We start from the raw sequence: 25,663 nt of genomic DNA on the forward strand, positions 1-25,663 counted from the left end.
TAATATTTTTGATGTTTGGTAAGTCGAGGAATTTTTTACATTGTTTTATGGGATTCTAGTTGGATTGTTAAACGTTTATGGCTTGACAGTCTAAGTAAAATAAAATAATTAAATATATATATAGATATATAGATGGATAGCTAAATAGATAGATACAGATATATCTACACACAAAAGCATACTCTCCTACTGTGTTCTGACAAGTACTACATAAAGGGCAGGAGTCTACAAAATAAATGCCAAAAAAGAGGTGCAGGGGCATATTGATTTTGATTTGTTACAGCACTTCAAAATAGGAGCAACTGGACAAAATATTGAAGCAGCCAACTGGTAATCTCAAACATCTTGATTTACGGTAAACATTACAGGAGAGACAATCAATCGTGTATGCCAGATCCAGGATTGTGAAAAAAAAATACTTCCTTCTATGTTACTGAGTAACCAACCTAGAAATACCAGTCTGTCACTGAAAATACAAGGTATCTGCAAAGGCTTCAATTAGTCACCAACTCGAGACGTTTCAGTATTTAATGGCTCTTGAATCTACAAGGTTCTTTGGTTTAACAGAAAGAGAGTTGCAGCAATTTAAACTATTTTCATTTGTACTGTTTAAATCAGCAACAGTGTCAAAGTAAACATACACATACATAAAAAACAGAGGGTGAGCAAGTGTGTCGAACGAACAGTGGAGGACAAACACCACATTTTCTGTCATAAGATGATGTGATAGGCAGTTTCTGTTTCTGGCACATCTATAGCGATTCAAAATGCAGTGCAGTAACTAAGGATTGAGAAGCATGATCAAGAACAGAAAAAGTAATTTAAGAAACTGTTAAGTATGAACGAGACATTGTAATACATTGATTTATTAAGGTCAATACTGGAGTGGCACAAAAACAGTGCATGCATTTATTTGGTCAGTGTGATATAGTGGGCGCAAGTAGCCAATAATGTGCCTGCTCTTCCATAAAGCAACTGAAAAAACTACAATCTAGTTAATGCCATATTGAGATCCTCTGGGAGACCATTGCGGAGGAAGGGGGGGTGGGGAGGGAATTAGTTGGATAGTTTTAAAAATAGTGAAAGCGTTGCTGTACAAAGTTGAAACTGAACCAGGCCATCACAATCAATTCCAATTGGTTATTTTACAAAAATTAAACTACTAATCCTAAAAACCATTAGTCATTTTAGTGCTCCAGCGTCCACATATCAACTGCTACTTCACATTCAAGAACACAGTTGACCGCAATGGGGTTGCTGCGCTACTCCTCTTGGACCTCTCAGCTGCCTTTGACATGGTTGACCATGACACTCTGAAACAAAGACTCTATGAAGCCGGCATAGAGGGAACTGCTCTAGACTGGATCGCGTCCTACCTTCGTAACAGAACTAATGTCATCCATACCCCACCTTTCTCATCCAAACCGTACTCCACAAAAGCAGGGGTCCCTCAAGCTTCCATCATCTCGCCCATGCTTTTCAACATCTACATGAAGTCATTACCAGTATTGAACAAAAAAATGTCAACTCACGTGCTATAACTATGCAGATGACACTCAAATACTCCTGCAACTGTAATGCCCCAAAGACATTGGAAAATCACAAATTTTCAGCTGTCTCAGAGCCGTGGATCAGTGGATGACTTGAAGCCATCTCAAATTGAATGCTTCATAAACTGAAATACTCAGGTGTGGCGACTAGAAACATTACAACCCGCTTGAAGCATGGCCTAATGAACTGGGATCACCACCTAAAGTATCGAAGGAAGTAAGCAACCTCGGAATGACCATGGACTCCAAGCTGTTGATGAATGCCCAAGTGGACAAACTAGCAAGATCAAGCTTTGTCACTATAAAAACGCTGCGATGAATTTTCCCTCATTTGGGATTTCCACACAAGATCCAAGCTACCATCTCCCTTGTTCTGTCCAAACTCGATTACGCCAATAGCCTCTACCAAGGATCACTTTTAACGACCATGAAAAGACTACAACGGATTCAGAACTCGGCTGCCAGACTACTCCTGCACATCAAACCGCGAGACCACATCTCCCCTGCCTTGAAAGCCCTGCAATGGTTACGGGTTGCCAGAAGATCCACGTTCAAGCTGCTTTGTATCACACACAAAGCAATACATGGAATGGGACCGCTCTTCATCAGGAAAAAAATCACCAAACACATTAAACAAAGGCACCTCCGCTCTAAAGGAGCATCTCGCCTCAAAATCCCAAGATACAAGAAGAAAACCATGGGTGGCACATCCTTCTCTGTTCAAGCAGCCAAACTATGGAACTCTCTTTACCCACCAACATAAGGTCCACCGACAACCACCTTATCTTCAGAAAACTACTCAAAAATTGGCTCTTCCCCACAGAAGCACCATACGCAAACACAAATTTACAGCATATCCCTCTGTATATAAGCATTTGTTTTCACTATAGATATGTACCTATCTTTGTGTATTGCTTTGTATAAACATGTACAATAATTATATTGTTGAGAGGGAAACAAAAAAAATATATATTTTTTTTAATATTAATGAATAAATAAATAAAAATCATCTATGGTCTACATGTACATACTTCCATTGTGCATCTTTGTACCTTCTATGTACTTGGATTGGATTGTCTGTTACTTTTCTCCTGAAAAAGCATATCCAATGCACTACCCTATTTCTCATCCTGTGCCTCTATCAATATCTTCAATCTACATATACTTACCTCATTTATGTATCTATATACTTTCAATGTACTTATGGATCTACACATTTATCACTTTCTTCTAATTTAGCATTTCCAATGCACTGCCCTATTTCTCAGCCTATACTTCCCTCAATATATCTTCTAGCCCAACCTTCTGACTCATCTCAAACTTCTTTCTACTACTCTTTCCAATGCACTACCCTATCTCTCATCCTATACATCTATAAATATATCCTCTACATCCACTCTCTCATTTATCCCAAACCCCATAACACTACTATGATACCCGCAAAAAAAAACTATATAGAATCTCTCCTACTCTACCCCTCCTTGTATCATCTGACACCTGTTTTACTATACAGATCCCCTAAAACAAACCTTTCTAAACACTTCCCTCTGGCTCCTCCCCTCCAAAGCTCCTTTTTACTCATCTCAAAGCCTCCTCCTACTGCTAAGACCTAAAAAGAAAAATAAAGAAAAAAAAATAATCCTTCACTCTTTTATCCCTCAACTATTCTTTTCAATCAAAATTAACTGACTAACATGTTCACGTCTCAAATTCCATATTCAAATATACTAATTCACCAGTAATCCTTTATGAGTTCCAGAGTAGCTTGCTACTCGCCAATAAAGCGTCTCAACACCCCATCAGGGCTACAAACACTATATAAATGCAAACCTTTTACCTTTGCTACCCCTCCCCAACCTTTCTCAATCCAAATAACTGACTAACATATCCACCACTAAAATTACTTTCATGTTTCACCATACTAATTCAACACTAATCCTTATGGGTTCCAGAGTAGCGTGCTACTTGCGCTTCAAAACCCCATCAGGGGTAGCAAGCGCTTTATAAATGCAAACCTCTTTATCTCTTCTATCCCGCCACCTACCTGTCTCTACCCAAATAACTGAATAACATATCCACTACTCAAATTACTTCATATTTTACTATACTAATTTTCAACACTAATCCTTTATGGGTTCCAGAGTGGTGTGCTACTCGCCAGAAAAGCGCTTCAACATCCATCAGGGGTAACAAGTGCTATATGAATGCAAACCTTTCTTCCCCCTTTATCCCTCCGCTATCCTTCTAACTCTAAATAACTGACTAATATCCACCACTGAAATTACTTTCATATTTCACCATATTAATTCACCACTAATCCTTTATGGGCTTCCGGATTAGCGTGCTTCAACACCCCATCAGGGGTAACAAGCGTTCTATAAATACAAACCTTTTTTCCTCCTCTATCCTTCGGCTATCATTCCAAATCGAAGTAACTGACTAAACTATCCACCACTTAAAATATATTTGCATGTTTCACTATACTAATTCAACACTAATCCTCTATGGGTCCCGGAGTAGCGTGCTACTCATCGAAAAAGCGCGTTGTCGCCTCATCAGGGGAAGTAAGCGCTATGTAAATGCAATTACAATACAATACATTCAGAAGGCTTGAACCACCTGGTACAAATTCAAGACTTCTAGCCCATACACTAAGCAACTTCACAAAAAGCTGAGCTCATGTGAGCTTTGTTTGTGAATGTCCCTTACACTAACCCAGCTTCGCAATGGGTACTTTGCAACCTGCTAACTTTTTTATGAATGTTTATAAGTTTGGGACGTTCAAGGCTTCTTCCCACTAGCTCATTTAAAGCTCACTTGATCACCCGATTCTAATCACATGAGCATTGCAGCAAACAAAGAGCCTGAGGTACAAAATTTAGGGATTGCGACTTCCCAATTGGGATTCTTCCTGAATCGCAATTAGGAAATTGAAATTCCTAATGTAAGAAAGCTTACAAGTTTGAAACAGCAATTCCTAGTGAGTCACAAATTGACCTACCTCATGAATATTAATGAGGTAGGTTGCAATTTGCAATCCATTAGGGATTGACACCATCACAGGGATGGTGGCCTGCTTGGGTTAGCACATCACCAGGCCTGTGACTGCTTTTTAATAAAGCAATTATTCTTATTTTTATTATTTTTAAATGCAGACAGTTTCCCTGAAAGGAAACAGGACCGCATTTATAAAAAAAAAAGTTTTTTTCTTCTTATTTTGTTTTTTTAAGATGACACACTGGTCTCATGGCACACTGACTTATCTTAAGCAAACGTTTGTTTTCCATTCACAAAGGAAATTGCGAATGGGTTACTAATACAAATTTGTAGCTGGTAAAAGATTAATGTTTTGCAACCTGAATTTGGTCACAAAATATTAATACACTGCATTCCAATTCAGTATTTGGAAGGGACAAACCTTCCAAAAACCTAATGGGTATTTGGAAGCAAACACAAATTTTGATTCAGTAACGTGTTATTGAATCAATATTTGCTGTTTGTATATAAAGAAAACCATTTGTGACGTTGTAAACGGACCGAATCTCCAAATTGGGCTGCTTGCGTCCTCAAAAAAGCTTCGCACATGTGGCCCCAAACAACTACGTATGGAATCCACCACTTTAAAAATATTTTAGATTTTTATATAACCCCAGTCAAACTGGGGATGGGGCACAGGGTAGGGTTGTCGCTTCCCTCGATATCAATCACAAACAGCTGATCGAGGGCATATCTTTGCAACATAACCTTCCATACAATCGTTATGGAAGAAGGCGTTCAATAAGATCTCTGCCACTAAGGGCCATACTGACTCAACTGATAGCATGTTACTAATGATGGGATTTAGTGCATTTTTGCTTTCCTGGCATTCTTAATTGGCCACATGTAGACAGTACAAGAATGGAAGAGCACTTCTCAACCAATCAGGGACATTTATAATTTCAATGCACTAAAAAACGGTAGCAAAGTTACGAAAAGATAACTATCACGTGAGGTGAAACTATCAATCAGCATATTGGGAGGAAATAAATACAACCAGCTCCAAGATAAGGGACAGGACAGACATTTCAGGCTATATTCAGTATATTTGTGAACCCAGATTCTTATCGTTTCTTGTGTTTGCAATTGTATAATTTTACATTGTTTTAAGAATGTATGCCCCTCTCAGATAATTACAAAAATATGTCATGACCTATTCAGAGCTTTTCAAAGTATACAGGAACAGTGCTACACACTGAAGCTATAAGTATTCTTACCGGACTAGCAGTCATATGTTTAGAGCACTCAATTTTCCCCTCTTGAAGGATGAATTGGCCTGAATCCTCATTTTCCATCACCTTATCGTAATACGTCAGGTACATATCAGCATGCGTTTTCTGTAAAAGAAGAAAAAACAGAGAGTGCTCGTACACTAATTCAATGTAAAGTTGGTGGCTCTGAGACAGGCAATTATGTAAATCCCATTCAAACAGTAGTTCTTACATCACAGTCCCTATGTAAAGGACTGTTGGAATACTTGAAAACTAAGGGAGACAAATACATGGCCTAAATGATCAAAAACAATTGCTAGCACTGTTTAGACATTTTTAACTCATGCCCTATTGCTCCACAGCAATTCGGAAATGCTGCATGACAGTACAAGCAGTATTCCTCCACTCGCGTCATTCTCTTCCTAACCAACTGAACACCTCGCTATCCCAGAAGGGGCATGACACTTTTGCACACTTCAAAGCAAGTTTTGATTTATTCTTTACATTTCCAATCTCAGAATATGCAGCCCCACCTGTATAGCTAAGACTACCTTAAATCAGTTCAATGAGATATATTCCTTTAAATATGCGTGCTTCTTGAATCTTATCCTAACCAAGGTCAGTAATTGATTAAAACAGCGGTCATCTGTCTCTCCCCATGTGAAAATGCACATCTTCAAGCGTAAACAATGCATTCCCACCAATCTAAATTCAAACCATTGCATCAAATTATCCTGGTTATTTTATCTATTTCTATAATTTAAAATATATCAAAATTCTCCAATTGAATTAAGTCCAAGGTGAGTGAAGGAGGTGGGGATATGTTAGGTGATAGGCAAAGGAGCTTGAAGAAGGGAGGTGGGAGTGGTCCATATGAAATGAATCATGTAGGACATTTATCAGGCAAAGTGAGATGTAGATACGTTTGAGTGACTGTTTGCCATACAAGCAGGTAGAATAGGTTTGAGGTGGGTGGGGCTTTGTAGGAAACTGGGCTTTTGTTGCAATTGTCCCCCCACTGTTTGCCCCCTTTTAACTACAAAATTCTGATTTTCGACTCAGAGTGCACTGAGCTCTGCTTACCAGACATCAGTGCCAGTGTTCCTTCCCTAAAACAAGGTTTTGTCTAAATGTGCTATTGGCAAAGGACTTTAGCATCCCTGTATGGTACCCTAAGTACCTATGGCATGGTTACCAATGAGGGTCCCTAAAGGCTACAGCATACCTTATGCCACCCTAAGGGATGCAGATAGAAATTATACACAGACTGCCATTGCAGGCTGCGAGACACGGTGCAAAACATGAGTGAAAACATGACATGACACACTCCTGTGTGTCATGCCAAAGGCACTGTATCTATTATATGCAAGTCACCCTGACAGCAGAACTTTGAGCCCCAGAGACTTCTATTACTGGAAATTGCAAGTGAGTAGGGAAGCCATCTTAGGTTTATGTACTGGGCACTGGTCATAAGGAGTTCCCCAGCTACATAATGCCTTCAATTAAAAACATGATGTTTGGCATCAAACCCCTCATATTAATGAGCCCACACTGGGTCCTGTGATGGATTTATTAATACATGCACCCAGAGGGCACCTTAGAGGTGCCCCCTGAAAACCAACCAACTACTAGTGTGCTTCCTGAAGAATCTAGTACTCTGTTGGCGATCCTCAACCCAGGCTCCTTCAGGGGGTCTGATCGCCCACCTATACAGGGCTTTGAAGGCGGACCGTGGAGTTAACATTTCCCAGATCCAGGACAGGTGGTCAACGGAGCTACCGTTACCGGTTACTGAGGGGGAAAGGAAACAGGCATTTGCAGAGGTTCTGGAGGTAGCTCTCAATGCTCTCTTTAAACTCACGCAATTCCAATACTTGCATCGTACATACCTGACCCCCCACCAGTTGGCACATTTTAATTCGGCATACAGTTACCAATATGCCCCGGTTCTGGCGTTGAGCCCGCAACATTTGCGCATATGACATGGGATTGTACCAGACTTCACGTTTACTGGTCGAGAGTCCTAGAGACGCTGTGGGAAGCAACAATCATGTCGAGACAACGGCCAAGGTTCTTCCGGTACCCAAATCGAGGAATCAAATGCAACATAAATTTACCCTACTGGGACTTGTATTGGCCAAAAGCCGAATTGTTTTTGTGAGAAAGTGGCTCTATATATACTGGACTCGAATGAAGTACAGTGTGTATAGAGTCCACCAACCCCAGAGGTATAACAGAGGTTAAAGTCAGAACTGACCTTACTCTCCAAAGTGGTAGCTTGGTCGATCAGTAAGGCAGTACCAGAGGACAGTGTAAAGCATTTGTTGCACACACTCAGTCAGCAAAAGGTTTCACACACTCAAGGACTGAACTCAAGGTCAATTGTTTTTATATCCACAGATATAGTTGTTTTATTTTTAGAACCAACAGTTATAAAAATATACTTTTCTGGTATGAGTACTCTCATGTAATTACTTTGCAAGGGAGCAATAAAGTTCGTGCACACAATGATTACAGTAAAGGTGGTAAGTAACACAACCCTAAAACACACTCTAGCATTGAGCTCAATGGGTTTTCTACATATAAGTACAGTTGATTACTTTATGGATTACTTTAGTAGTTCCAGGACTAGATCGGAGATTCACTCCTGGGGTCTAAGCTGAAACCAGGATAGAAAAAACGTTTTAGTTACTGTAGTGAATTTTCATAAATATAAAGCGGTTTTAAAAATTCACACTTAGAAACTTTTCAATGTAAATCTGACAATGTTATTCAATGGGAGAAAATTCAGGTTGCAGGAAAAGCACAATTGTGTTACTTTTGTAACCCAGGACTGGTCTCCTAGGGCCAGCACTAGGGACTTAACTCAAAACAGGTAGGTAATTGCGTTTCAGTATTTCGTACGATTTGTAAGGAATATTTTCAGTTTTCAAAAGTAGACAGAAGAAATTTCATAGAAAAGCATACAATGGGTTCCTATGGAGAAAATACAGATTACTAGTAAACCCGCTAGGGATTACTTTGCGGTTCAGTAGTGGGCTGAAAGGGTACAGTACTGGCTTCTCCCCTGTTCACAGGTGAGTACTTCGGAATTCGGACTTTGGCTGATTTTATGTGAATATTTCCAGTTTTCAAAACTTCACACTTAGAATATTTTCGAGTCAAAAGGAGTCAATGTTATCCAATGGCAGGTAAGTTAATTGCCGGTTTCTAGGTGAGTACTTGGTAGGTGAAGTTAAGGTTCTGGGCATAGACTCAGGGGCCCCCCAGGGTCAGGTAAGTACAGTTAGTTCAATCTCAGCGGCACAGGGGCGACCGGGTGCAGAGGTAGGTAGGCCCAATAATATCCAATGAGGGAAAGGGGGCCTTCGGTTCTGGGAGCTGGGCTCCGGGTCACTTGCTCAGGGCAAGGGGGGAAGTAGGATAGGACAAAGGGGTCACAGCCAGCGGCTCTCGGGCGGCTGGGTGCAGGGTGCTTTTGAGCCGTCGGGCGCTCAATGTTATCCAATGAGAATCTTGAAAAGGGAACAAAGGCTGCAGGCTTGGGGATGGAGACTCTCCAGGGGCGACCAGCACTTCGAGAGGTAAGTTGGGATCTTGGAGCACAGGTAGGTACCGCACAAGGAGGCACAGGGGGTTGTAGGGCACCGGGTGCAGGGGTGTCTTTGGGTGTCGAAAAAGCTTACACTTGGCTAGTCTCGGTTGTGGTGGCCCCTGGTTCCGAGTCTGCAGGAGTCGGCTGGTTCATCGTGGAGGGTCTTTGGGCACTGGACCTCTGGTCCCAGTCGCCGGGGGGACGTCCTCGTGGTCTTGGTTCGGGTTGGCCCGTCCCAGGCTCGGCTGGTGCATAGTGGGCTGGTCCGGAGCTTCCTGGTGGGCACCAGGTGGGTTGTTGCAGCAGAGCCTCTGCTGATGAGAGTCCCAATCTTCAAGAGGGTCAGGGCAGGCAGGTCCTCTGGGTGTCCCAAGGTTGCTGTCCGTGGGGGTCGCCGGGTTTACGCAGGAGCAGGTTCCAGGATCAACAGGCCGGTAGGGCTGGGGCCAAGTCAGTTGTTGTTGTCCTGTTAGCAGCTGCACGGCGGGTCTCCTTCTCCTTGGTCTTCTTTCTTCTTTTTGGTATCGGGATCTAAGGAAGGAAGGTTCAGGGAGCCCCTAAACACTAAATTTAGGGGCATTACAGGTAGGGCAAGGGCAGGGACCAATGGGTCCCTGTCCTGGGGTGAGTACACTCCCTAGCATGCTCCTCTCCTGTAGGAGGGGGGCAGGAGCCTAGCTGGGATTGGGCAGGGCTCCCCATCTACAAGATGGCCGGAGCCCGGGGTCGTGCTTCACCTCGCCTCCTCCACCTGAGGGGTGGAGTTGGCAAAGGTTGGCCCACCCCCCTTCCTGATGTAGTTTTTCCCGCCAGTCTTCCCGCCAAAGTGGGGGCAGAACTGGTGGGGGGCAGTTGCTGGGTACAGCAAATGGTCTGGAGAAGCTCTCAGAGGCGGCATGCCTTTGAAGCTTCCCCCTGTCCATCCTGGGGGAGGAGACATAGCACCTCTCCCAGGATGTGCATTGTTGCAGGCCCAGGAGAGCGGGGGCTCTCCACCCAGGGGTCCAGCAACATGTCTGCTGTGTGGCAGCCTCTGGAGCCACTAAGCCCAGACGTGGATTGTAGGTTCGGGTTTTGGAGGGCATCTCTAAGATGCCCTCTGGTGCATCGTACATTAAATCCCACACTGGCATCAGTGCGGATTTAATGTGCTGAGAAGTTTGGTACCAAACTTGTCAGTCTTCAGTGAAGCCATTATGGTGCTGTGGAGTCGTGATGACAACCTCCCAGCACCATATACTCTTAATGGCATCACTGCACTTACAGTGTCCAGGAATGGCCCTGGGTACTGTAGGGGCACAGGGCTCATGCACCTGTGCCCTCACCTCGGTCATAGGGCACCCAACTAGAGGTGTGACTGAAGTATGCCAGTGTAGTGGGTCCTGTGGACATGGCACACAGAGATGTGTGTCTCAACAAAAAGAGAGAAAGGGTTTTTAGGGCACTCTTAGTCCCCAAGCAATATACAAGTAATCAAAAGAAGAGTGACCAATACAGGTAAGGTGTATACAGAGAGAGACGGGTGTCGCACGTGAAGTTTGAGGCCAGTTGTTAGTGATCCGTTGGTAGGACCAAAATCCAAGAAAAAACACACTATTTTTTCAGGAAACCCTCACTCACCCTAGTGGTGACATGCTTCATCATCGGGTCCACCGGGAGAGATCGAGTACCTCCCCGGTGTGCTGCGACGCCAGGAGACTGCGGAGCTGGTTCTTGTGAAGATGAAGTGTGAAAAGTATTAAAAATGTCGGAGGTTATACCAAAAAACTTTATTCACTGGTTAACCTGACATATTAAAAATATATGTGAAGGGAAACTAGCCAATTACTTTATACTGGTGTTTACCCTGTAAAGAAGGTCAACATGTTTCTGCCCATTTATGTGTATAAATTTACTGGGCTTTCATCAGGACCGGTAAGAGAGTGTGCCAATGACAGGAGGGGCACGCTAAGGCCCGCCTTGCCAATGGTCGTGAAAGTTAAAAATAGCACTATGTGTAAAATTGGTGCACAAAGAAAAAGAAAAACAAACTCGTAAGTAGTGGGGTTTTACCTCTTTGTGAGGAACCTAGGAGTCTGTAAGAAAAATTGACAGACAAACAAACACAAACATAAACACAGAAATATCGAGTCATTGGATTGTGCATATGTACAGTGGCCATAAAGGGTGACTTTGTGGCTCGACACGTGCTGGCATACATATCAAGGGCCGTGGCCGGTATGCCTTGGTTGCGCAGTTGAAATCATGCCGTAATCCGAGGTGGAGGGGCCTCAACTAACGCTGATTCAAACTGTTCAGCGCAGGCTGCTGCATATATGTGGTATAGCAGCAGGGGCTCAAAAGAGCAGACTAAACCATTATAAGTCTGTTTGTGAGGAAATACAAGGATTAATTTGTTACCTATAGTGGGGTGTCAGGGATTGGACCCCGAAGGAAAACAATGCGAAGGAACAATGTCCAGGTGCCAAAGCGCCGTGACACTGCTGGCCGTGGTATATATATTACCCAAGCGCACAATCATTCTGTACAGAGTATAGGATAGATGTCCTTACTTGTAAAGAAATAGATCCACGCCCCATAGAACACAGGAGGGGGGTGGGAGCGACAATGGCACACCCTGTAATTAAGGGAAAGAGGGAAACAAATACACACAGAGGAGGATTTTAGAACTGGCAGAATTCCAAGCATTCAACTTATCTGGTTAGAGTGGAGTCTACACAGAAAGGTCTCTTACGCCCGCAACGCTCGGCACCCGCTCGGCACCTAGCTTCACCCTCGCTGGATCTCGTGGATCCATTGCGGTGGGCAAGCGAGGCGTATGTAGGGCGGTGGCTGAGAGTGGACCAATCAGGCGCCTGGTTTGGGCAAGAGGCTTGGAACACAAGTGACGCTGAGCCAATTAGGAGGTTCGCGTCAGTCGCGTGGTCTCGCGAGAGAAACGAGGCTTGCAGTGACACGCAAGCCACGAGTTAGAGAAGGGCGTGACCCGCCTGGTTGTGGAGGGCGTCCGATAGACTCATGGGTAATTTTGGAAGCGAGGCTTGTGTGGGACATGCAAGCCTCGAGTAGGAAAAGGGGCGGATTTCGCCTTGTATTGTTTACATCGGAGGGTGGGAGGAGCGAAAGCCAAGTCGCGCTCGGATTGGCTGGGGTGACAGGGAGGCTTGGAACTCAAGCTCTGGTGGAACACAAGCATGAATCACAATGTGGCTGGGATATGGATGATGCGGTATGCGCAACGCCCAGACCAAGTTATCAAATTTCCAATGGGGAGGAAAAAACCCCATAAGTCTGAGTAGAGTGAGTAACACGGTAATGGACATGAGGATGTTTTCAGTGAGCCCAAAATGCCCTGGATGTGAAAAAACCCCTTGACTTGTATGATCATGGTATCTGCATTCAAGAGGAAAGGTAGAAGTTTAATGTTTCAGGACACTGGTCCACGGAATCTGGTCATTAAGCCCATTTATATGGGTGCTGAGGCGATAGACCCAGCGTTGCTCTTTTTCGAATAGAATATTTTCTCTGTTTTTCATACAGTTGACCTGCTCGATCACTGTCCAAGTCATATCATTTGGAGTGTGATTGGTTTGCAGGAAGTGCTCACTGAGTTTGGTGGTGATTTTTTTGCATCTAATGTTGCTGCGATGTTCCCCGATGCGTGTCTTGACCTTCCTGGTGGTCATCCCTACGTAACGTTTCGCGCAGGGACATGTGATCAGGTATATTACGTTTGTTGAATTACAGTTAGTGTGGGATTTTTGTGTCCACACTTTACCTGGTTCCAAATTAAGTTGTTTTGAGTGAGTGGTCAGGTGACAGACACTACAGTCTGTACATGGAAAATGGCCTGTGATTGGGGGAAGGTGCCAAGCGTCAGTGACAGACCTGATTGCTGTGTTTGCACTGGGGATGGTTAATGGTCTTGTATGCACCAAGGCATCTTTGATGCTTCTGCCTTTTTTAAAAGAGAAAAGCGGTTTTTCCCAGTTGCTGAAATTGCTGCTGATAGTCCTCCAATTTTTATTGATGGATTTTTTCACTGAGTCTGAGAGGGTGCTATAGGTGGTTACACAAGTCAATGGTATTTCCGTGGTTGTCCTTATATTTTCCTCTAGTAATCCCTCTCGAGGTTGGTTTCGTGCTCTGGTTTGACTTTTTTTCAATATTCCTTTAGGGTACCCTCTTTGTGTTAGTTTGTTTGTTAGTTCCTTGGCCTGTTCCTTGTAGTCAATAATTTTACTACAATTTCTTCTTAGTCGAAGGAATTGGCCATAGGGCAAGTTTTCCCTTAGAGGTCTTGGGTGGAAACTCCTAAAGTCCAGGAGGTTGTTTTTTGCCGTGGGTTTGTGATGAGTCAGAGTCGTAAAAGTAGTGCCCTCTATTTTGATTACCACATCAAGAAAGACGATCGATTCCCTACTGTAGTTGCTAGTGAACTTTAAAAAAGGATCCAGAGTATTGACCCATTCCAGGAACTGTGTAAGACTGGTTTCTGTTCCTGTCCATAGTAGGAGGATATCATCAATATACCTCCTCCATAATCCAATGGAGGAGGCATAGGGGTTGGTAGGTGGTAAGATATGTTTTGTTTCGTAGTCATAAACATACAACCCCGCTACGCTCGGAGCGAAGGTACTCCCCATCGAGGTCCCTGTGCATTGTAAGTACAATTGGCCTTTGTACTCAAAGTAGTTTTCTTTGAGTGCCATCCGTGCACATTTCAGGATGAATTCTTTGGGGGTGGTGTAATCCCAAGTCTCTTTGTCTAGTGCTTCCCCTAGTACCCGTAGTGTGTCTTCCTGTGGGATACTGGTGTACAGACTCTCTATGTCCATTGTTACCAATATTACTGTGCTTTCAGGTAGACTGATATCGTTCAGTAATTTAAGTAAGCTCTTGGTATCTTTTAGGTAGGTACTGGAGTTCTGTACTAATGGTTTCAAGTAATGGTCACAAAAGGTGGATAAGGGTTCTAGAAGGGACCCGATCCCTGACACAGAGATGTGTGCCATGTTGACTCTTGTTTTAGTTCTGTACTTAGGCACTCAGCCTGCAAAGGCAGTGTGTGGGGGCCAGAGTACAGGGCTCCTGAGGGTGGCACAATAGGTGCTGCAGCCCTCAGGGGACTTCCCTGGTCACCATGCCCTGGGTACCATTTACTAGGGGCTGACAGGTGGCCAGAGATGCCAATTGGGTCTTTTGCTTCAGCATAGTTTTAGGGAAGGAACACAGGCCCTGGGTACCTGGTTGGCAGGAACCCAGGGCACACTCAGTCAAAGTACATCAGCAGTTCAGTAAAAAGTGGGGGCATACCAATGCAAGAAAGATGGCACTTTCTCACACAACCCCCCCCAAACGAAAGGTGATGAGACTAACCTTTCCCTAGGGAGTCTTCATTGTCTAAGTGGAAGAACCTGGAAAGTCAATCTGCATTGGCATGGGCAGTCCCTGGTCGGTGTTCCACTTCAAAGTCCATTCCCTGTAGGGAGATGGACCATCTCAGTAGTTTAGGATTTTCCCCTTTCATCTGCATTAGCCATCTGAGAGGTCTGTGGTCAGTTTGAACCAGTAAGTGAGTTCCAAACAGGTAGGGCCTCAACTTCTTCAGGGACCAAACCACAGCAAAGGCCTCCCTCTCAATGGCACTCCAACGCTGCTCTCTGGAGAGTAGCCTCCTGCTTATAAAATAAACAGGTTGGCCTTGGCCTTCATCATTGACCTGGGAGAGGACCGCTCCTATTCCCAGCTCTGAGGCATCAGCCTGCACTATAAACTGCTTCAAGTAGTCTGGTGCTTTTAGAATGGGTGCTGAGCACATTGCTTCTTTCAGGGTGTCAAAAGCCTTTTGGCAGCTAACCGTCCAGTTCACTTTCTTGGGCATTTTATTGGATGTGAGTTCTGTGAGGGGAGTCACAATGGACCCATAGCCCTTCATAAACTTTCTGTAGTACCCAGTCAAGCCAAGGAATGCCCTGACTTGGGTCTGGGTGGTTGGAGCTGCCCAGTCCAGGATGCTCTGGATCTTGGGCTGTAAGGGTTGGACCTGGCCTCCACCCACAAGGTGGCCCAAGTACACCACAGTGCCCTGCCCTATCTGGCATTTGGATGCCTTGATAGTCAGTCCTGCAGATTGCAGGGCTTGTAGAACCTTCCCAAAGTGGATCAGGTGATCCTGCCAGGTGGGGCTAAAGACAGCAATATCATCAAGATAGGCTGCACTGAAGGATTCCAACCCAGTCAGGGCTTGGTTCACCAACCTCTGGAAGGTGGCAGGGGCATTCTTTAACCCAAAAGGCATCACAGTAAACTGATAGTGCTCATCAGGGGTGGAGAATGCTGTTTTCTCTTTGGCTCCTGGTGCCATGCCAATTTGCCAGTACCCTGCAGTTAAGTCAAGTCAAATAAGTCTTTATTTCGACTACAAGTCATAAAAGACAACACAGTAAAAGCAATAAAAGAAGCTAGACATGTCATACTTATTACATCCATTATTCATATTGAGCTAAGAAGATTCATTAGTTAGTCCATCCAATTGATACCATGTACAGGGTGTCCCAAACATAACAATTTAAAATAATAAATATTTATGAATATAAAAATTTAAAAAATGTATTACCAATTTTATAATTCAGACATTTTTGTTTTTAGGGCCAGATTAAAACAATGCAGTCTATAATAATTTCAGTTTACCCCTGCGTATTGACCACATCCATTTAAAAAAATTTGCAAGTGCAATTACCATGCTATCCGTACAGTCTGTTTTTACAATCCTTAGCGCTTCAGTGCCGCTTTGGATGCCTTTCTGTATGCAAATTGGTCTAATCCATTTAAGGCGGGGGGCTTTATATGCTGGGCATATAAACAGAACATGGGCTAAACTTTCAGATTGGGCAACACAAAAAGGACACAAATACTGATCTTTGTTAGTTGACCATTTGCTTGTAAATGTATTGATAGGAAGAGTTCCCACCCTGTATTGATGGAAAAGTTTCCTATCGGCAGGGATAGTAAGGAGGTCCCAGTAACGTTCGTAGGCAGGAGTATGTTTTTGTTCCAAAAAAGTCCTAGTTAATGATGGATCAATGTGTTTCTGAAACTCCCTTTGAGCTATCATTGCCCAGTACATCTCTTTTAGGGTCTTTCGTGAGGGAAAGATAATTTCAGATGGATTTTCCCATAATTCCAACATTCCTAAGGCTTTATATAGCAACTTGACCTGTCTAAACCATGGTATTTTACCCCCAGTATCCATATTTCTGGTTTCCAGTATCGCTAGAGCATAGTGAGAAAGTTCAGGCACAAACCATAGCCTCCTCCAGTATGCAACTGATCTAAAGCTAGCTATGTCCTGAATTTTCTGACATCCCAGATCCATTTACAAAGGTATAAATGGTGTTGATGGTGGAAGCCTTGTTAGGCACCGCAAAAATTTATTTTGTGCATATGTCAGCGCTGAAACATCAGAAGTCCCCCACAATTCAGCCCCATATAACATTGATGCCCTAACTTTCGTCTCATATTTTTAGGGCTGGGGCTATTGGTTGTGTAACTGAGGATCTTACTTCTCTCAAAAGGACGCCTGCCAGTTGTGCATGTTTTGTGGTTAGATAAGTCATGTGTGGCTTCCACTCCAGCCGAGATCCCAATGTAATACCCAAATAGCTGAAGCAATCGGTCTGTTCTAAGAGCTCTCCGTTCATAAAGACTGTGCCCCTCACCTTCTTGTGTCTATGCATTGCCATAAATTTAGTTTTAGACACATTGATAATTAGTCTATGGTCATTGCAAAAAGCATCAAAACAACCAATTGCTTTTTGAAGCCCTTCTTGCGTTTTAGAGATTAGAAGGGTGTCGTCCGCAAACATTAGCAGGGGTATTGGGACGCCATTTTGTTTCGGTGCCTCTGTATGTACCTCCCTGTAATATTCGGTAACCCTATTTATGTATAGCGTAAACAATGTTGGTGCCAAAACGCACCATTGTCTGACTCCTCTTTCCGTTACAAACTTGTCGGTAACCTGGCCCTGGTCTCCCCACCTAACCTGAACATAATTATTTTCGTGAAATTTGATCAGGAAGGCAAGGATTTCATGTGGCATACCTTGCTCGTGAAGCACTCGCCACAGCCTAGTGCGCGGCACGAGATCAAAAGCCGATTTCAAATCGACAAAGGCAGCGTAGAGAGTGCCCCCTCCAAGGATTACCCCTTTCCAATATATGGTAGAGAATCAAAAAACTTGATCCACAGTACTCGTAAATGGGCGAAAGCCTGCTTGTAGCGTGGACATGACCCCGGAGTCGTCTATCCATTGCTGAATCCTAAGGAGCACGAGCCTGGCCACCACCTTCTGGATACATGCAATTAGGCTGATTGGCCTATAATTTGCAGGGTCGGCACGGTCCCCTTTTTTAAAAATAGGAATTATTTCCGCTCCCCTCCAGACCTCTGGTATTGGGGAGCCCCTGGAAATGGCATTAGCCAACAGCTCTAAATACGGCAACCATACCTCTTTGCTATGAAGAAAAAGATCTGCTGGAATCATGTCCGGACCCGGGGCTCTTCCTCTGGGAATTAAATTTAAAGCATGTTCGATGTTTCTACGGCTAAACACTAACGGAGTAATAGCTGCATAGTTTATAATGTGATCCAGACTTTCTGCACATACCTGTACGGGGTGTGCAAACTGCAATTTAAAGTGTGATACCCAACATTCAGGTGGGACAGAGTTTTCTGGCTGGGCCCTATGACACCCCTTGCCCCATTTCACTAAATTCCAAAAGCCTGTCATGTTTCTAGACTTACTTGCTTCATAAAGCTCTTCCCAGTATTTGTTGTCCCAGGTTTATTTCGCTTCCTGCTGGGTCATTTTATAATGACGCCTAGCATCGCGTATTAGGTGCCTGTCCATTGATCGCACTGCTAGTGCTAGAGATTTGTAAGCGATTCTGCAGCTTTTGCCATACCAGGATTCTGGCTTCTTTCTACTTTTGCGGAGTGGATACTTTCTTTCCTTAATGAAAAATTTACTAAGATTTATAAAAAAGGGTTGTATGAATTGGAACCACCCTGGTCATAATATCATCATTTGATGTGCAGCCCTGAAGCTCAGTGGTTGCACTTAATACCAGTGCATCCATTTCTGTGATACATTGGAATTTTTCGAAGCATTCAGCCCATTTAAGTCTTCTTGTGTCATTCGCAATAACGATATCTTTGGTTATATCCCTGGCGTCTTCTACCTTGTCCTTAAAAAGCTGTAGCTCTAGACTGAGAGGATTATGGTCACTCTCAATTCTTTTTATAATGGTCATATCCCTGATTGCTGACCAGAATTCCAGGTTAACTAAAATATAGTCTATCCTGCTTGAGCTGTTACCATTATCAAATGTAGGACTTCCGTCCTTATCCCCTTTGGTTCTTCCATTTGCTGCTCTGAGTCCATGCTCAAGGCTTAGGATCTTGAGTTGGAGAGCTGCTTGGGTCCACCTCTTTATAGGGGGTATATTTAGTTGGGGAATTTGCCAGCTACCATCTTCTGCCTCTGTAAGATCGATGTCAAATTGGTCCAGGGGCTCGAAGGAGCAGTTGAAATCACCACCGATCAGTACATTTGCTTTCCCCCTATATGTTTTTATATGATGTCCCAATTGACTAACTGTCTCAGAGGATTTTCCTCCCGGTTTGCCCCTTGCATAGACATTATAAACTATTAAATCTCCAAAGACAAGGGAGTGTAGCTTTACAATTAGGATATGATTGGAGTTAGAATCCAATTGCACAGTAGTATACCTGTCATCCTGCTTAACCCAAAGGGTCAGGCCCCCCATTGGCCTTCCTCTAGTCGTGTGGGTTGCGGGTAACGAGAAATTTAAATAACCCAGCCGATACTGGGGTTCCATTACCCAAGTTTCCTGCATGATGATTACAGTGTAACTATCAATAAAATTTAACCAATCCTTGGAAACCATCTTATTCCTAAGACCAGCTACGTTCCAGGACACTAAAAACTGACCAGACTGGTCATTACTTTGTTCTCTTTGAGCCTGGTCATACTGTACTTGTGCATCCCTCCCAAGGATAGTAGTTCGAGAGGTGTCAGTGGGGTCAGTGGACCTATTACTCTGTAAGCTATCATTTAGTCTTGTAACAGCTACTTCTATTGTGCCTATATTCCTCCTATTATGTTTATGGGATGTTGAACCATATTTTATATTACCTTTCACTAGTGCCCCCCTGCTAAATACCTGAGGGTATTTTCTAGTCGTATCTTGTGGTCCCACCATAGCTTCTTTCAAAGCCGTTGCTTTTTGAACTCTTTGTGTACTAGAGGGTTCAATAAGTTGTGGTTTCACATGGGTAATACCCTCAGCGGAGGCTGAAGATGAACAGGTTAATTTTTCCCGGATGTAACTGGCTACCTTATTTCCCCCCAGGGGCTGGTGTAACATCGATTGAGATGTAATTTCTATGGGGATCCCATGGTCTATACCTTCTGGGCTAGTGGCGTATGATCGGCCCCCCATGCCCCGCGGGACTGTAATCTTCAGTCGCAGTCATCCAAACCAGTAAACACATCAAACCTGTTTGCTGTCTCCAGGGGTGTAAAGGGTTTTAAATGGTCCATTCTCCTATTAGTATTTGTATTAAATCTAGGGGGTACAATATTCCACCCATAGGGATCAGCAACATGTGCTGGGTGTTGTGCATGTAGCGATTGCCTAGTGTTATACGGTGTTGAAAAATTTGTATAAGTATGTATTTGTCCTCTTATGTAAGTTGGAGGGAACACTAGGGATCTGGAATAGAAATATGTCGGAGCACGAGGGATGATGCAGTTATTGCCATTTCCTGTGGGCCAATTTAGTATATAATTGACTGCACGGGGGTCTCTAGAATTAACTACAACTACATCTCCCTCAATGTCTTTGCTTCTACCACCCAGCCATGGGAGTCTCCGTACATGCACTACTTCGCCATTGATGTTATTTGTCATTGGTCTATATATACTAAGCCAATGCATGATTTTATTTTTCAGCTGGGCGAACCCTTCCCTCTTGTTGTCTGGCAGCATGGGGACCCCCGTCAAAACAACCACAAAGGGCACAGCTTCAGGGGGAAGTTCAACTAGTGAACCTTTGTTCGCTGGTGCCCTTACGTGTCTATTGCTTCCCCGCTCTTCCCGTGGTTTCCCTGTGGGTACCTTTTCCAATCCCCCCATAGGTTCACTGACAGGAATTACAACTGGTTTGTTTGCCTGCTTTGGGGGAAATGACCCTTTTAGGTTAGGATTTACTAATTTGGGAAGTTGTGATGTAACTTTGGGGGATTTGAATGGAACTTTAGGGGCAATGATGGTGGGTAGTGTAGCCAGGGTTGCGAGTGGCACCGCCACACTCACCAGAGCCTTAGTAGGACCACCCTTACTGCTAATGCCGGACTCGATATCCTCGAGTCGTTTCTCCACCCTCTTTAACCTCTCGATGATGGGTAGGATGAAAGACCTAATAAGGTGTTCCATGCCATCCAATGAGACGGTAGAGGGTACTGGTTTCAGCAGAGATTCAGCATGACTAGCAGTAGATATACTAATACTAGCATCCTTTACAATGTGTGGAGACATAGTGGGGACTGCCAAATTTGGCAAATTGACTGGTGCGGCCACTAAGACCTGGTCGGTTCGAATGACAGGTTTAGAAAGTTTGCCAAAGTCAGAATGACGAATCTTGGGTTTTTGCAGTTCTCCCCCCTTACGTCTTCTTTTACTTGGAGGTGGTCCAGGGGCCTTAAGCGCCACTGGTTTCCTCGTCTTGCTTCTAACAGATTTGTCACGAGTGGGGATCGGGGTAATCGAATTGACAGTTAAATTGATGGGACTGGGAAGGGGAGTGTGACTCAAAGACTGTCCAGTGGAGACACAGGGTGTAGGTGTACAGTCGCGTAACAAAATTGGGACGCTCTCTAGTGATATAAGATCTTCATCGCCACTGAGACCACCTCCACTGATGGAAAGGGCATGGAGCGTGAGATCTGTAGGAGCCCTGTTTTTCAGACTTTCGACCGAGCGACGGCGCTCCGCCCTTCGCTCTGCTAGTGTTGCTTCCTTATCTGGGTTGATAGAAGCCTTTGTAAAGTAATTGTCAAGAGTGCCGTTTAACGACCCCCCCCCCCCGCTTTTCTGAATTGGCTATGTCAGGACTATAGCAGACATTGCTATCGAAAAGTACAAATGCTAGAAAAGACACAATGAAAGGGAATAAGCCCTGCCCGGCCTCACTCGGCCTAACAGGGCCCGCCCTTTGCCCGGGCTTTGCCCGGCGTCCCGCTCGCATCCCGCGCCGCGGGAGAGAGAGCTTACACTTATAGATGATTGACGGCCAGGGGCGGGTCTAGCAGGGGCGCCGGCCGGGTCTCACAGGCCGCGCAGGGACTCCTGGACTATCGAGTCCCTGCAGCGCTCCTCCCCTGCGAACAGCTGGCAATCACCAAACACCACCCGGTGTCTTTGCAGACTGTCTCTGCGCCACGAGGACGAGGCGCTACGTTTGAGGGAAGCTCCAGCACCCGTAGGACGAAGATTCAGGAGCAGGGTCAACAGGTAAGCTCCTCTCTCAGGTCCGCTTCAACAACACTCCCGGCAAACACCACAGTTGTAGGTCCTTTAGTTGATTAATTTACCGGCCAGGGGGCGGGTCTAGCAGGGGGCGCCAGCCGGGTCTCACAGGCCGCGCAGGGACTCCTGGACTATCGAGTCCCTGCAGCGCTCCTCCCCTGCGAACAGCTGGCAATCACCAAACACCACCCGGTGTCTTTGCAAACTGTCTCTACGCCACGAGGACGAGACGATACGTTTGAGGGAAGCTCCAGCACCCGTAGGACGAAGATTCAGGAGCAGGGTCAACAGGTAAGCTCCTCTCTCAGGTCCGTTTCCTGCAGTTAAGTCAAAGGTGCTTAGGAACTTGGCTGCCCCTAGTTCGTCTATCAACTCATCTGCTCTTGGAATGGGGTGAGCATCTGTCTTGGTGACAGAGGTGAGCCCTCTATAGTCCCCACAGAACCTCATCTCTCTCTTTCCACCCTGTTGATGTGGTTTGGGGACTAGAACCACTGGTCTAGCCCAGGGGCTCTCAGAAGGTTCAATCACCCCTAGCACTAGCATCTTGCCGACTTTAGCTTTGATGCTTTCCTTGACTTGGTCTGATTGTTGATAGATTTTGTTTTTGACAGGGTTACGGTCATCAGTGTCCACATCATGGGTACACGAGCTGGTCAGACCAGAGGTCAAGGAAAAGATGCTAGCAAACTGCTGCAAGACTTGCTTGCAGTCAGCCTGCTGTTGGGGAGTGAGGGTGTCTGAAAAGACTACTCCATCCACTGACCCATCTTTTGGGCTGGCAGAGAGGTTCACTCTCTGCTTCCTGTTCCTCATCAGTCACCATCATCATGGTGAGGTCAGCCCTGTCATTGTAGAGTTTGAGGCGGTTCACATGGATAACCCTTTTGGGTGTCCTGCTGGTGCCCAGGTCCACTAAGTAAGTGACTTCACTCTTTTTCTCCAGGATAGGGTAAGGGCTACTCCATCTGTCTTGAGATCCCTTGGTGCCACTGGCTCCAAAACCCACACCTGTTGCCCAGGTTGAAATTAAACCATGGCAGCTTTTTGGTCATACCAGTGCTTCTGCAGCTCCTGGCTGGCCTCAAGATTCTTGGATGCCTTGTCCATGTACTCAGCCATTCTGGACCTTAGGCCAAGCACATAGTCCACAATGTCTTGTTTGGGTTCTTAGAGAGGCCTCTCCCAACCCTCCTTTACAAAACAAAGTGGTCCCCTTACAGAATGACCAAACAGAAGTTCAAAGGGTGAAAACCCCACTCCCTTCTGTGGCACTTCCCTATAAGCAAAAAGCAGGCATGGCAACAGGACATCGTATCTCCTTTTGAGTTTTTCAGGGAGCCCCATGATCATACCTTTCAATGTCTTGTTGAACCTTTCTACAAGACCAGTGGTCTGTGGGTGGTATGGGGTAGTGAAGTTGTACTGCACCCCACACTCCTTCCACATGTGTTTCAGGTAAGCAGACATGAAGTTGGTACCTCTGTCTGAAACCACCTCCTTAGGAAACCCTACCCTGGTGAAGACACCTAGGAGGGCCTTGGCTACTGCAGGAGCTGTAGTAACCCTAAGGGGAATTGCTTCAGGGTACCTAGTAGCATGATCCACTACTACTAGAATGAATTTGTTCCCTGAGGCTGTGGGAGGTTCAAGTGGACCCACAATGTCCACACCTACCCTTTCAAAGGGAACCCCCACCACTGGCAGTGGTATTAGGGGGGCCTTTGGCTTGCCACCTGTCTTGCCACTGGCCTGACCGGTAACACTGCTCACAAACTCCTTCACTTTTTGGTTCATCTGGGGCCAGTAAAGTGGCTAACCAACCTTTCCCAAGTTTTGGTTTGCCCCAGGTGTCCAGCTAGGGGGATGTCATGAGCTAAAGTTAGAAGGAACTCTCTGTACTTATGTGGCACTACCACTTTCCTGGTAGCTAGAGGATTGCCCAGGATATAGCGGCATGGATTAGCAAATTTAGCGGCACAAAAATGGAAATTTAGCGGCACAAATATGGAAATTTAGCGGCAATTTAGCGGCATTTTATTTGGCGGTTTTTCCTACAACAAACACAGATATTTTCGTTTATTTAGTTGTTTAACAACATGAAGCTATGTATTTTTGGTTTATTTACAATGTAGACACTTTGTTTGGCTTCAAGGCTGCATATAGGACATAAACTAATGAATAAATGCCCCAAAAGCAATCCCTCCAGGGCCCGCCGCTGAAAAGGGCCCTCTCTCAGTATAATTTTAGGTTTGTGAATAGGGGAAAAACAAACCATCAAACAAATATATACATTCATGCTTAACCTATCTATTTAATGAAGGTAGTCAATCCACAACGAGCACTAACCCAACTAAAGCATTTTAATTGCTTATTAATAAATCCTTTTCAATTTTGTACATTTTATAGTTTCGTTCTTTTTTATACATTGTGCTTTAAAAACAATCCAACTTTACTTATACACCCCAAAACTGGGTCATTTAGAGAAAACAACTGCGATCATAAATACAGAATGATCCAACAACCACCCCATTTTCACTGACCCTCATTCATACAGGTCACCTCCTCTTATGGTCAAAACAAACATAACCCAAATTAATGGAATTTAATTGGCAATCCAGCATGGGGATCACTGCTTCAACGTCTCCAATGTTGTGTCCAAGTCGGGGGACTCCCTACAACCTCCGCCAATGCACATTTCAGTGGAAATAGAGATTTCTTAACCACCTTCTTCAAGAGCTGTACCTATATAGCAATTCCGCCAAACACAGGAAGGGGGTACATTCTAATGGAAATAAAAAACCTTACAACGAGGGTCAGGATTCAACAATACATTTTTACACCTCATTTTATAAAACCTGTCTTATACTAAGAAAGCCCAGACTCCACCAAGTCACCACTATCATAGTTATTGCAGAATCTCATAATTCCAGTGGCTCTACCTCCGACTGATAAAGTTGCATCTTTATGTGAATAATACTCTAGTATTAATACTGGTTTGGTTGTCAAGCTAACTTGTATGTTATGGACTTGCCTTTCTGGAAGTCTGATACTGCAGATTGGCCAACTTGAAAGGGGCAATGTTTGGGCAGTTTTTGAAATCCTGTTGGCCTTGATTGGATTAAAAAAAAAATAACTTCTCACAGTGGCTATTTAAAGGGGGCTTGTCTGACTGTGCCAGACTGCAAAAAATGCCCAACACTGATGTTATGTTGTGGTGTGGTGTAGTTTATGGTTCGTTGTATCAGTGCTGTGGCAGAGTTGGCCTAATGATATTGTGAGCCTGGTAAACTCTGTGTTTTCAAAGCATGTGGTCAAGGAGGAGTGAACTCATACTGATGGGAATCATTTCACAGGGTGGTTTGTGTCCTTCGAGTAAAAGCACAGAACAAGTTAAAGTTGGAGTGCTGTAGGTGATAATGAGCATAAGTAACTAGGCAACAGAGAACATCTTCAGAGAACATCAAAAGATACATTTCTAATTATACAAAAAGCAGACAAACAATACATATGAATGAAGAATATAACATAACTCTATTGTCATAGCCATCTTTCTGATGCCCATGCTGTGAGGCAGCATTCTTGGAAAACGTAGCATCTCCCGTTGAAGATTTATATCGTTTTCCGCTAGTCTTCTAAGGCATGCATGTTGTCTCT

General features: G+C 44.4%; 1 protein-coding gene across 4 annotated transcripts in view; it reads right to left on the reverse strand.

Moving 5' to 3' along the window:
- Positions 1–25,663, reverse strand: part of LOC144782007 (transmembrane protein 87A-like) — a 416,501-nt gene that overhangs the window by 329,901 nt on the left and 60,937 nt on the right. For all 4 annotated transcript variants that reach the window (XM_078661114.1, XM_078661113.1, XM_078661112.1 and 1 more), the window contains exon 4: positions 5,804–5,923. In XM_078661114.1, the coding sequence (XP_078517240.1) occupies positions 5,804–5,923 (120 nt within the window). The remainder of the gene's footprint in view (positions 1–5,803; positions 5,924–25,663) is intronic.

The sequence above is a fragment of the Lissotriton helveticus genome, chromosome 9, assembly GCF_964261635.1.
Source record: "Lissotriton helveticus chromosome 9, aLisHel1.1, whole genome shotgun sequence".
Taxonomy (NCBI): domain Eukaryota; kingdom Metazoa; phylum Chordata; class Amphibia; order Caudata; family Salamandridae; genus Lissotriton; species Lissotriton helveticus.